Here is a 14,248-nt window from a genome sequence, read left to right as displayed (position 1 = left end):
CTCTGGAACCTATTTGAACTTTGTTATCACCAAAAAAAGGTAACTAATCAAATGATATCGATAAAATATATGTATCTGAAGGTAATGCCTTATAGACCAATGCTCTGAATGGTTCAACGTTTTCTTTGACCGATAAGGTGTTGAGGTTTTTTGCGCAGAAATTTGCTGATATCAATTAATAATCAGAAAATAATGAAACAATCAGTTAAATATTACCAATATTTGTGTGTAGGTATGTATCCATGTTTTCCCAACAAAGAAAAATACCCCCATATTCAGAGTGGAATAATGGCATCGATTTTTATTTCGAAATTATTGTTTTTCAATGACGGGTTATTGTTTTTCTTAAGAAGAATGTGATTATTTAAAGGAAAGTTCAGTTTTAATTTTCTCTGCTTTGACCTAGGAAGCTTTCATTTGCTTTGAAGACAAACAATGTTTTGATGGTGTTTTCCCCACGTTTTCAAAATTGTGTGGACTAACGTCATTCTAAGATAAGAAACCGGTTTTTGATTCGTTTCGTCATACATCTCAATGTTTAGGCATTGAACCTTGTGTGCAAGCGAGTTTTTGCAACAAATAAACATTTAAGGAAATCCCCTTTAATGTGAAATAAATTCAAAGAAATTTTCCACTTTACAAAAAAAATCATGAAAAGGAAATTCCCCGTTTAAAGTTTTTATTTTTTTTTTCTCTATAATTAATTTATTATATTCAACAAATTTTGAAATTGCATCATACATCCCAAAGCGTTCTCATTCAAATTAATTTGAATTATTATATACTTTGAGTTTTTTTGGGCTTGGCTTTGATATTTGCAAAATTTCAGCGAATTAATAATTTGTATGAATTGAACCCAGTCTTGACATTTAGAGCGATACCATATCTCTCATTAATAGCAATTTGTCACATAATTTTGTTTTAATAAAACAAAAGACGAAAGCAATCTGAAATTGTTTTGGTTATCAAATACATTAATAATCTATTTCGAAATCCCCCATATTTGAAATTTGTTATCAAAATAAACAAAATGTTCAATTAATCATAATTGAAACGGATAATACATAATGTAGAACGATCAATAGGAACTGGATTTGATTTTCAAAAGATAAAATAATAAAAAAAAATATTGACTTTAGAAGACGTAAGGAACTTAGTGAAAAAAAACTTATTTCATATAATTTCAAAATTTTAGAAATTTTTTTATTTGAATAAAATTTTTAAAATTTGAAGATCCTACACATGCCCTAAAATTTGTTCTTGGGAAACCTTTATTAAAAAAATGGAGTTGTTCGTAAAAGGTCAATAAATTATCATGTGGATGTCAAAACATGTAATAATTGAAGAAAACCCAAAATATATTCCTTTAGACATCTATTAATCAGAGTATGGAAAAGAGGTCTTCCATAACGACTGGTTGTAGAGATTCAAAAAAATTGTCTTATAGAAGTCGAAAAGGGACCTGACTTGTTGTTTGGCCTTCAGTAAAGACTTGATTCTAATCGTCAACAAAATATCCATTTTATTAGTTCACAAAGACTCTATTCCAGCCGACCCTTGAGTCCCTTAAAGACTAATTTCGAGCCCTCTGTACAGAGCTCTAATTTTATCTAACACCAATTTTCTTCTTCATTTAAAAACACTAACTTCTAATTGCCTCTAAAATCGCTGGCTGCTCCATCTTTAATATCCTTAAAAACTCCATTCTGTTTTTAAATAAAATATTGAAAATTACAAACCCACAAACAGCAACGATTCTCATCAAGGACCCAACCAACATAAGTACAGGCATAACTAAAAATGTATGTATGTATGTATGCGTGCGTTCATGTATGCATTTGTTCTTGTGAAAATGACAAGGTCATGAAGGTGACCTGGTTTTTCAAAATATGCTGACCAAAAACTGACAAAAAACTGGGTCACTTTGCACAAATTTCCAAGACCTACAGATGGATGGAACAAAAGCAAAATGCATTTCTCCATTGTGGGCCGCAAGCGCCTCTCGCCTCTATGCAACCCTTTGCCCATCAGCACACACAATGAGCGGAATTTAAAGGCAAACAAACTAAAGAGTTGACAAAAAGTAATAAACAAAAAACCCACACTCATGCACACACACACATACATACACAAATATTTACCCTGCAAATACTCAGCTCATAAATGTTTATGCTACCCGTATTAATTGTAGTTGTTTTGTTATTTTTCTTTTTTTAAACAAAAATCATATACTTTCCATTCCATTTCAGTTAAGGTTCTTTGCAAAGCCTTAACAAGGTCAGCAAACAAACGAACACACAAACTCACAAAAATAAAAACAAAAACAGAAGTGGAAGTGGAAAAATATGTGTAACGAAATGAAAGTAAAACTGGGTCACAGTAGGTTTTGCTTGACATCAATGCTCGTTCACATAGAAATAAATTCAAAATCAATGGCATACATTGAGGCGTTAAGGCAATTGCAGGGTTGCAATTGTGCACTCACACACACACAACCACCCAGAGATTTATGTATGTTTATTGGTTCGAAGTTAAAGCTGAGAGCTTAATGCTAATGGCATGGGTGTTGCCTTGATTTGTTAAGTGCAAGGAAGTTACCTGATATGGTACAGTTTATGTGGTACACAAAGAATCGAATTGGGAAGTAGTGGTGGTCCAATTTTCTAGAGTTGGAAGATGGACGCTCATATTTTATATCAATTTGGAAAATTGCATAGCTGCAGCATCCTGAAATAATTCGCTGAAATTTATTGCAATCAAAATTTAGCCTTGAAAAGTTGAACGCATTTTCTTTCTCCGCAGATCACAAGATTTAATGCCGTAAATTTAATTTATTACGGTTGTCATGCATTATAGATCATAAAAAAAATATTTTGAATGAGATTGGGAATAAGTATGTGTGGGTTAATTTTTTTATATTTTGTTGCGAATGAAACATAAATTCTTTGTGGGGAGATTATATATTTTTTGTTTCAATTTTTTTTAATTTAATGTTGTGCAAAAATTGAAAATCGTGGACGTACACGACACATTTGTAGTAGGAGGAAAGAGCTATAATTGTGAGAGGGAGATTTCAAAGTGCTTCCGAGAGCTCTTTTAATGAACGGTAGCATAAATTCCTAGCACTCGCAGGATATATCATCCTTACACTGCTTCTCTGCCAATTATAACATGTAAACAAATTGCATGCAAGTTTGCCTATTTTTAGTAATTACCAATTGTTTGACCCTGTATAGACCGATGGACCCAATTGATTTTCTATAGCATAACCAAGTTAAGGACAAGAATGAAGCATATGCTACTGGGATACTATTTAAATCAGAACTCCGAAATGCTCTCTATTCAAATTCTGGGCTCTAAATGAAGCAGATTATACTCTCGCCAAGTACTTTTTTTGATTTTGTCATACCGCTGGATTTTTTGTAAGTATATGCATTTTCTCTAAGCACCGCTCCAAATGAAAAGAAAAACAAATACGTTAAAGAGTATTGTCGGCAAGCTCTGTCAACAAAGTAATTCTACTGTGTGTGGGTTCAACAAATCCTCCAGTACAACAAAATAAATTTCATTCATGTTCACATCACTATCGTGTTTGCTACTACTACTTACACACACAAAGACATAAATCATCAAAAAAAAAAAAAAAAAAATATATATACCACTCGATTTCACTCTTGAAGTAAAATTTTACTCTATTTCGAACATTTTGAATCCCATCCATATAATTCAGGAGTAATTCGTGAGCGCTTCTACATAAAATAAAAAAGTGAGGTGTAAACATGTACTCTTCGAGCATTCCAGCTTACGAGTATGTTTCTCTTGAGAGTAAAAACGAGCAAATCGGAGATCTAATTTATATTATGAAATTTTTGATATGAAATATTGAATTATATTCTATCGCGAATTAAATCCCCTAAGATTTCAAAATTAACATGAACCAAAAATATTTCTGTTAAATTTAGATAATTTCTCTTGATCTTTACACTCAAGTAATTTTCTGGATAATTTATGAAAATGAAATAGGGTTTGTAAGGTCTTAAAATATTGGTCCCAGAGAGACAGCTGGCACAGCTGGGGCCAAAAATTCCGAGCTATCAGCGACTACTCACTGACTCACACTGTAACAAAAATACGCAAACATCTCTCAAATTTATTTTGCTGTTGATAGAAAGAGAGAGAGAGAGCCTCTTACTGAAGTGAAACCATCATTGTGAGAGCAATTTTTCTTCTCTCCATGAATATCATATGCATCCGTGCATTTCAGAGAGTATTGAACAAATGCACTCACACTCTGAATAATAGTGAGTTTAATCAATGCTACTCAATAACAACCGCCCGCTCTTAGCCTTTTGATATCATCAATAAATCAGTGTTAAAACCTTATTTATTTCTTTGTTGTTAATTATTAGTTTAATTAAAACTTTTGGACAAACTTCATGCTTAAAAAGAATTGAAATAAATTATGGACTACAAAGAAAACCAGAACATCAAAATTCTCTTAAATGTTCTCTTTTGCGGACTCATGGCTTTGAGCAGCCATGGTTCAAAACTTTAATAGACAGAATTCTGTGGGTTCTCTCACCAAGGGCCCGCAGATGCTCATTTGTCGAACACTGTCTGCTTACGGCGACCTCAATTTTGTAATCATTTTAAAGCTGGAAAATAGGATTTATTACCGCATTCGATAATTCCGATAGTAAAGTTTCGAAATTTCGATACTATGGGTTAATTAATAAAATCGGAAGACAATAAAGAGATACTATAAAATATAATAGACTTTTTGGGTTTTATGATCACCTCCATATTCTATCTATGACTTTATTTACTTTTATTTCAATTTTATTGAAAGACAATTGTTTTAAGATTTGATATGGATTTTAAATCGGGAACGTTAAAACATTTTTTGCGAATGCTTTTATTTTTCAAATTCGAAATTCCTTATGAGAAAGGGAAATTGGCAGATTTGGAGTTAAGTTCTGGTTCCTAAAAATTATACATATCCGTCATAATTATTTATTTTCTTTATTTAATTTTTCACAATTACATACATATTAATTTACTTATTCTCTCCATTTTTTCTTCCATTGCAGGAACCCATTGAACTGAAAAAACGTTTGGAAGAGGTGCGTCTCCTTGAATCGAGACGTTCAGCACGTTTAGCCGATCAGGATACAGATTTTGCCCGTTTAGCCGACATGGGTGGAGACAGACGCAAGCCATCACACAGTATTGAGGTGCCATTTGCAGCCACGCCGCAACACAAGTAAGTCCTCCAAACTCTTGATAAAAACCCGTTGCCGGGAATTCATTCAAAGAAACGAAGCAGCGCTCTTTGAATGCTTCCGCCTGTAGTAAATAGTTAACAGAAAAAAAAGATTTATGCAAATTATATGAAAAAAGTAAAATTAATATAAATAACTTTTGAAATCGAAACAGCCAGCTAATGGCACTGGCGATGGTGCCACAATAATAAAATGAAATCAAAAATTAATAAAAGCAAAAAGAAAAAAAACTAAATAAATTAATGCACTTTTGTAAAACTGTTGTCGTTTGTTTGTCACTGTCTGGCAAATAAATTACACAATTAAAAGAAAACACACTTATAGAGCGGTATGTGTGTGTATGTGTGCTCGAGGAGTGTGTACACATATTTTTTTTTATAATAATAAATTATTATTATTTTTTTTCTTCTGTTTAGTTTACCCAGACGTAATTTTTTTTTTTGTTATTGTAAATAGAGGAATATTAGTTGAAACAAAAAAAATATATGGTTGAATGCCAGAACTTGAAAATAGTAATAACTATTACGTCGCAAATTGTTATCTTATCTCCAATGTGTTGTGTGTGGTAATTGTTGAATTAAATGCGATTTATAGGAAGTCATCTACTCTTTTTATGATTTCTGTTTTTTGTTTTTTGTTTTGTTCTTTTTATACAATGACAACTCGTCATAATTATGGCTTTGTCGGGGACGCAGCCCTGACACTTGACGAATCAGTTTCAAGTGTTATGTTGAAATGCACTTGAAACATGTAACAGCCAGCCAATGCCAATTGGAATTGGTATCAAACGCGGGGAGGCAAGCAGAAGTCAATCACTTGTTTGTGTTGTAGCAAATTGAATTGAAATTCCCTCTTCAAAACGCTGCTAATAAGATTTTCTTTTTGTTATTGGAATTTTTGCTTTCAAGTTACATTCCAATCAGACTCCGACTTGTTCCATTCCCAGTTTTAGCTGGTGTATAGTCTAGTCTATAAATCAGATTCCAATTTTCCAAGTTCTTTGTTTTCATGCTCTTAGTTAGCTAATTATTTAACGTCTTATTGTCAAAAAGTCAATTGGTTATTTATTAACGCTGCCGCTAAAGAAGGGTTAAATGTTAATGAAGAATTAACAACAACTACGGGTTGTAAGTAATTAATTATGGACTGCAAGAAACTCAAACACCACCAGCAAAACATTTTGTATGGAATATATCGAAAATAAAATTTTAATATTTTTTTACCAAAAAAATATTGCTCACTTAACTTTTAAAAATCGCCGATGTAAAAACCCAAAAAGTAGGTCAACATATTTACGATCCTAAAGACCAACCAATATTTCTTAGTTAAAAACAAAACTTGTTGATCTTCTAAAGAGAAAAATATTCATTCCGTTTTCGATATGAAAAAAAAATGAAATCATCTCTCAAACTGTTTGCTGGGTAATTTTACCGCACACACAAACACTTCAATGCAAACACACAATCCATTCAACTTGAAACTGTTGATAGCAGCTTTAACAGAAAATAAATAAAAAACAACAATAACAACAGAATGAAATTAAATTATTTCATAGACGTCGCGACGACATCTAATGCGCCATACTCAAATGTAAACTAAAGTACACGCTTTCCAAGCGATAAGCTTTCCATGCAATAGCTACTAGAACGCGAAAGAATCAAAGCAAAAAAAAAAAAAATAAGAAATAGAAAAGAAATAGCGACAGGCGACCACCATCCACATAAATATATGCCAGAGTCCAGTCCATTACTGGCTGGGCCTCTGTCATCTTCATTGTCAACATTTCCTTGTCATCGGCATTACAACAACTGCAAATTTCAATGCAATGCGCAACAATGGCGGCATAGTCATGGCAGCAGTGCAAGCATCAAATGCCGGCCACGTTCTCAATTGATTATCAAAAACGAAGAAGAAGAAGAAGAAAAAACAATAAAACTTATACGCAACAAATAAAAATAATAAGAACGAAAAGGAGAGCAAAACTAACACTCGCCTACAAGTTTCAGGAGGCACACACGACTTTCAGATTTTATTTGGGGAGGCGAAAAATGTTTGTTTTGTAAACTCATAGAAATGTCGTTATGTCCATTATATACTGGAAAGGAACTATAAATTACGCATTTTACATATTAACCCAGCGAACCAAACTGTCCGAGTGCGGTCGAACCGAAATAAAATTCCATTAATGACATTCCATTAACTTCGAACCGAAATGACATTCCATTAACGAAGAAATTTCCAATTTCGGATGCGAATTCAGTCCGAATTCTGATCGAAAGTTAGAAGAAACTTCCTATTTCGAATGCGAATTCGGTTCGACTTCTGACCGAAAGTTATATGAAGTGGTTGACGTGTTGTGCGACCTAAATCGGTAGAAACTTCCCATTTCGGATGCGAAGTCGGTCCAACTTCTGACCGAAAGTTATATGAAGTAGTTGAGGTGTAGTCGGACCGAAGCGTCGGATGAAAATCTGAAGTTTTAGTCGTATTTCTAACCGAATTCACATTCGAAAGGAAATTAGAGTTGTCGTATCGGACCAAAAAATTTTAACACACAAGAGAAAAACAAACAACAAGAGAAAAAATTCCTTCGACAAATTGGCAGATTTTAGGCATGCGTCGGTCAGACACTTCGCAAAAAAAAATTGAGACTTTGATCAGACGTGTCGGACGTTCGCGATTTGGTTCGCTGGGAAGCTTCTTATATACACTTTTCAATTGATTGATCCGGAGGAAAAGGGAAATACAAATATGGTACTGCCTCACAAATGTCTAAGGGAACAAACTTCCAGGGAACACAATCCACGAAGTATTGCATGTCAAAAATCCCCTTACCAAACGTACATTCTTTGCCCTTTTTGGTTATTACTTTGTAATGACCAAACGCCGCTTTGGTTTGCTTACATTACCTTGTAATGAGAAATCCGGCTCATTTGGGTCCTTGTAATTGTTGGGTTCTTAACGTTTCAGATATATTCAGTGCCATCTTTTATAAAAACAGGTCTCATTTAATTGAAAATGGTTGGCAAATGTAATCTGAGACATAAAATGGTAAAGACCTGATTATCAGGACCATTAACTTGGCGATTAAAATCACCCAACATTGGTAACTATTACCAAAGAATAATATTTTCACTCTGACTTATTCGCATCTTATACTTCCATGATTTTGATGTGGTAGACATGCCTAACACCATCTACATTTCGATTAGTAGATGAAGTGTAATAAAATTTCAAAACAATTCCGCAATTATGCGATGTGTCAGCATGTAATTACTTACCCATTATTTGGTAATTAGTGTTTCTGAGTAGTTTTATTCTCGTTCTATGTGTCGCTGAAGGTGCCAAACGATTAACAATATATATTTTCCAAAAAAAACTTTGAGTCTCGTAAAATCTGTAAACTAGTGTTCCATATGTAAATATACCCATATACATACACACACACACACATTTGTATGTATAGAAAAAAAAAAAATAAACTTATAAAAACAATGGAAAAAATTCATCAAATCATCATCTATTGGAGAATAAGACGTCATACAGTGTTACAGCTTTTCTGTTTTGTGTAGTTTTTTTTTTTATTTTGTGATCGGGTGTGGCCCTTATTCTTGCTGCTCATGTTGTTGTTATTATTATTATGACATCAAAACACGCTTAACTTGCGATAATTGCTTCCAGCTTAGCTGCCATAACTTCTTAAAGGCAGCCGAGTAACGACCAACGCATTGTAGAAACTTCAAAGTAATGGGTATGTAATTTGTATTCCATCTACGTACACATACACACACCCTATTGAGAAGTGATTATCTGCTGTTGCACTGTAATAATGTTGTTGCAATTCAAATTGTTGTATAAATTTCCAAATACACTTGGTCCAATCGTGGATGGTTTCCCCCCTCATAGAAATGACCCTCGGATACATGCAGTCATAACCGCATTTATGGAAGATGACTATAATGAGCAGATAGATGGTGGTGTGACGACGGCTTCGTGGATAGAAGAAAAGACAGTCTCCAAGAGATGTTCAAGTTGTCGCTTCATTCCGCACTGTACGACAGTGCGTGCCTAAATTATAATCCAATCGATAACGCACTCAAACACAAATTGCCACCACCAGCAGCGCCACAGAGTTCATTTGATCAATTTCCACCATACACCCTGCCCCCTTCCCAACCATGCAACCCCCCGATTCCAATTGAATTTTAATGAATTGAAAATCAATTAGAAATTTTCTATTAATTTGAAATTGAAAGGCTTTCCGTCCGCCCGTGAAGATAAATAAACTTTGCTGCGTAACCATAACTATTTTGCAATTTGCTGGAATCCGATGTAATTTTCAATATTTTTGTTTTTCTTTTCAATACATTTTTTTGTTTGCTTCCATCAATTGTTAGTTTTAAATTGTTTATTTATTCAAAGCCACATATTCATTAGATGACTGTTAGGGAGGTGGTAATTTGTTCTGAATTTGAAAATAAAACATATGAAGGGAAATTCTTTTTTTTTTTTTTTTGAATTTCTAACATCTAAATGTGAACTTGAAATGTTATTCCTGCTAAGATGCTCTTAAGTATTTCGAAAATTCCAATTTTCTTGAAAACAATAAATTTTTCTATATTCTATTGCATTTCTATAAAACTGCAATTAGAATTCAATATACAAATATTTTTATTACAGCTACTGCTGTTGATCATCATCCACTTGGCTGGCATATATAAACACACACGTTTTAGATGCAGTGGGGTGCAAAATTGTGCAGCCATTGAGGATTTATTTTAGAAAAAAACTGTTAAACAATTTTTAATAGCGGAACACTAGAAGCTAAATATTTTCACAAATAATTAGTGGAAAAAGATATAGCGTTCAATCAGTATTAGAAGAACAGCCCAGAATACGACTCAGAGGAGAGAAGAGACCTCCATATATTAAAAATGTAATAGTTTTTCTCGATGGTATCGATATTTTCATGCTCTGTATCGAAAATATCAAATCGTATAATATTATTTTTTATCAATAGGAGCTGATTGATATGCCTAATGCGAAGTGGATGCTGATCCAGGAACTCATGGGAGATCAATGGAACGATATTCTCAATTCCATCTCTTCAAGAGGGCAATATTTTATGATATGAGTTTGTAGTGAATAAAGTAGAGGCCATGTAGGTTCTTGTTATTAGATCTCAGATTTACTCGTTTTTACTTGCAAAAGAAAAAATATTCGCAAGCAACACCTTTGTTAAGATCCGAATATTCGCAAATTCACTGAGATTTAAGGGGCCGATAAACTAACACAATTCTGATCTGAGTCAAATGAAATTTGTCCTGAACACTTGCTAAAATCATCAATTAATGGTGTTTATTTGGATTATGTTTGCAAAGAATGGATCAAAAGGATTAGCTGTATGAAGTCCAAATTAATGTGGGTTGTGGAATTCTCGACTATCCTAATTCAAATGGTTAATTTGCTGAAAGGTACGACTGAACTGATCGGCAATCTCTCTCTCTCTCCTGGATTTTACTCTCTTTTGAAAACGAGCCAGGCTTACTCTTATTCAAGTGGTATAGAAAATAGAGTGTGCTCGACATCTTAGTTTACTCTCAAAAGTATTCCTGTTCGAATTAAAGCCAGTATTACTTTTTACTCAAATTTGAGCTATGCCTGGTATATTATATATATATATATTTAATTTCAAACCTCTCCCCATATTTGTCCATCACTGTAATATTATTGTTATTTTCAATCTCAGCATCTGTGTTATTTTTTTTTCATTTCATTTTATTCCATTTCATTTCCACCTCCATCATCTTGCCACCATCTCCTTTGCATTCTCACTTTTGTATATATTTCTTGTTTTGTTGCTGTTGTTGTTATTTCATTCTATTTTCTCGTTTTTGTTTTTTTTTTTTGCTCATTTAATTTTCATTGCTTTTATGCAATGCGGAAGTTGAATTAAGAATTGTTTGTTGGCATTACTTTTACGATAGCGAATATGGTTTTTGTTGCTGTTGTTGTTGTTATTATTGGTGTAATGGATTCTCTGATTCACGTACCAAATACCCAGGTACATCCTCAATAATAACTGGGGCAACTAACACAATTACACTCTGTGCTGGGTGGTTGGCTGGCTGGCTGGCTTTTTCCATGGCAGTCTCTAGCATTCATTCGAATAATGGTCTTCGTTTCGTTTGTAGTGGTGTGTGATTGGCAGATGTAATTGTTTAGCGTCAATATGTTTTTAAATTTGTGTGTAAAAAAATCATTTTATTTTTGCTTAAGTTTATATCTCACATTTGATACCAAATAAGTGCCAGTGATGATGGAAGACAGTGACGATAAGCGGCGTTTTTTTTTTTCTCTCTCTCAAAAACAAAAAAATAAAATAAAAATAAATAAATAATTTAAATACCCTGAACGAGACACAATTTGTGCTATCCACCGTCGGTCTGGTTGTTTTTACCTGGGGAACAAATTCAAATGTATCTTTACATATATACATACATAATATGTAAATCATTTATTTATAGACAGACATATACTAAAGTATAGGAAAAAGCCAGAGCAGGAAAAAAAGCAAAATTTGCTTGTTGCCTGCTTACTTGCTGTAACAGCTTTTACAAATCAAAATAATTTCGTTCATTTAAAATTCCGAAAAAATACCAACAACAAAGAGCAAATATTTGTATAAAATGTTACATTTTGTAATAACATTTAAATGTTGGGTATTAACATTTTATTTTTTCAAATTTTTGTTTTTAATGGTAATGGTAGACAGAATAAAACGAACAACAACAAGAAAACATATTTTTTCAAACATAGACAGTTGTATAACAACTGTTTGGAACAATCGATGTTTGTTTACTTAGCCCAAAAAAACGGGTTGCATATTGACGCAGTCTTTAGCTTGATTGGGCTAGATAAAAAATATATTTGCTTTGGATATAAAATAATTACAAAAATCAACATTTTATGAGATATCAATAAATTATATTTTCTACTAAATACTAATTTTTAAAAGTATAATGCCTACTTTTAGGCTATACATTGACAAGTAGAAATCAGCTGTTAACACTCCAAATATATATTAGCTTGAATAAAATATATATTTTTTTCTTTTTGAATTTAAATTCTATTAAGTCTGTTAATTCTGTTCATTTACTATCATTTTTCATTAGTGAACAATTATAATTTCACACACTACTGTAGTGATTGAGATATGATCTTCAGACATCCGGGGATTTCCTCTGACATTCACACAGAAACTCGCTGCAAATACGCATTATAAATAAACATATAAATGATTGGAACAAGTTAACCTCAAATGGAATAATTATTCATTCATTCCGTATGTTGAGTTGAACAAAAATCGAAAATAACGACACATTTCCATTTCCACCGCTGACGACATATGAAACATGTTAAGTCCATATTTTGTATGTTTCTGTAGATTTTACAACTAGAAAGTTGTCTGAATCACATAACAGAATATTCATTGAACACACAGGTTCAAGAATTATTACAATTTATATAATTCTTGACAGTGTTGTAGCTGTTGTTGTGTCAGAGATTTATGTTAGAAAAAAAAAATAAAATAAAATCAAAAGTATGTTCGGAACCAGACAAATGTTGTTGTCTTAAAAAAAATCAAAACAGCTCTTAGAGTCACCAGCAAAAAAACGAAACAAATCTAGTTAATTTTTTATTCCAATAACAGGAAATATAACCGGTGGGTCTAGAACAAGTCTCGTTGTCTGACATAGAACTGATGCAAAATATTGCTTTAAGTATGTCAGCAAATATTTATCAGAACGTTTTTTTTTTTTTTTTTTTGCTTCACATAATGAATTATATTGGTTTTTTATAATAAATTTTATATGTAATTGGATAGTATATATAGAATAAAATACATTCAGAATTTGAAACTAGATATCGTAAAAGCTATTAAATAGCATTAAATTATTAGTAGCATTAAATAGTATAATATAGAGTAAGGGTTACAACAGGCTATTCAATTGACATAAACTTGAATATTCAAAGGAGAAACAACTCTTAAGAATATTTTTTTTTGAGTGTGCCCAAATTTAGCAAGACTCAGGTCCCAGTTCCTAGGAAACAACACTATATCAGTGTTGGAATTCTGCAACTTATTTTCTGAATTACCGAAAAAATCGGTAAAATTCAAATGCTCATAATTTCGGTATTTAACGAAATTAAAGTTAACGACGAAGTTAAAGACCTACCGATAGATATCAATTTTGTCATCTTTTATTTCTTTTTTATATCAAAATGCGTTTAAAGTTGCCGATTTTTGTCGGTAACTCCTAAAATGAGTGAGAGAATCCCACTACAGGTCTATGTAAATCATTGCACACAATTCGATTTCCTTGCGTTAGGTAAATTCGTGCTTATGTCCACTGAGACTCTTTTCTCTCTCTCTCTCTCTCTCTCCTTCGGAACTAACATTGAAAATAGGTAAAATTTGATTAAAAGTTGTCTTGGGAGAAATAGGAGAGTAATTCAAAAAAGGGAGCATTTTGGCTCCCACTCTTTTTTTTAACAATAGTAAGACGCGATCGCTCCCACAAAAAAAGAGTTGAGATCAAGCTTCTTGTAAAACTCCTATTCCTTGTGGACTGTCGCTCAAATGGATATTTCAATCGCGAGTAAAAAAGAGCAAATCTGTGATATGCTCACAAATGCTTTAATGCAGAGAGTCGAACAATTTTTCTCTCCCAATTTTTTACTCTCTGATTACATTGTTTTTAAATGGCCCTGGTTGTGAGTGTGGAGAAAATTACGTTCAGTGCCTACTCTTGCTTGGCTACTTTAATGTATTCTTTTAATGAATAGTGCATGCTTTTAGGCTGCGTATTCTGGAATGGGGAATTGACAGACATATGTTAAACATCAATGAACTATCTAAAGATCGTTATATTCAAAAATAGAAAACTTCGAAATATAATTAT

The 14,248-nt window shown here is 32.7% G+C and overlaps 1 protein-coding gene across 2 annotated transcripts in view; it reads left to right on the top strand.

The window, feature by feature from the left end:
* Positions 1–14,248, top strand: part of LOC101893835 (zinc finger protein 704) — a 461,725-nt gene that overhangs the window by 287,558 nt on the left and 159,919 nt on the right. For both annotated transcript variants that reach the window (XM_059122667.1, XM_059122668.1), the window contains exon 2: positions 5,091–5,263. In XM_059122667.1, coding sequence (XP_058978650.1) covers positions 5,091–5,263 — 173 coding nt within the window. The remainder of the gene's footprint in view (positions 1–5,090; positions 5,264–14,248) is intronic.

The sequence above is a fragment of the Musca domestica genome, unplaced genomic scaffold (genome assembly GCF_030504385.1).
Source record: "Musca domestica strain aabys unplaced genomic scaffold, Musca_domestica.polishedcontigs.V.1.1 21, whole genome shotgun sequence".
NCBI classification, from domain to species: domain Eukaryota; kingdom Metazoa; phylum Arthropoda; class Insecta; order Diptera; family Muscidae; genus Musca; species Musca domestica.
This window is presented reverse-complemented; position numbering and strand designations above follow the sequence as displayed.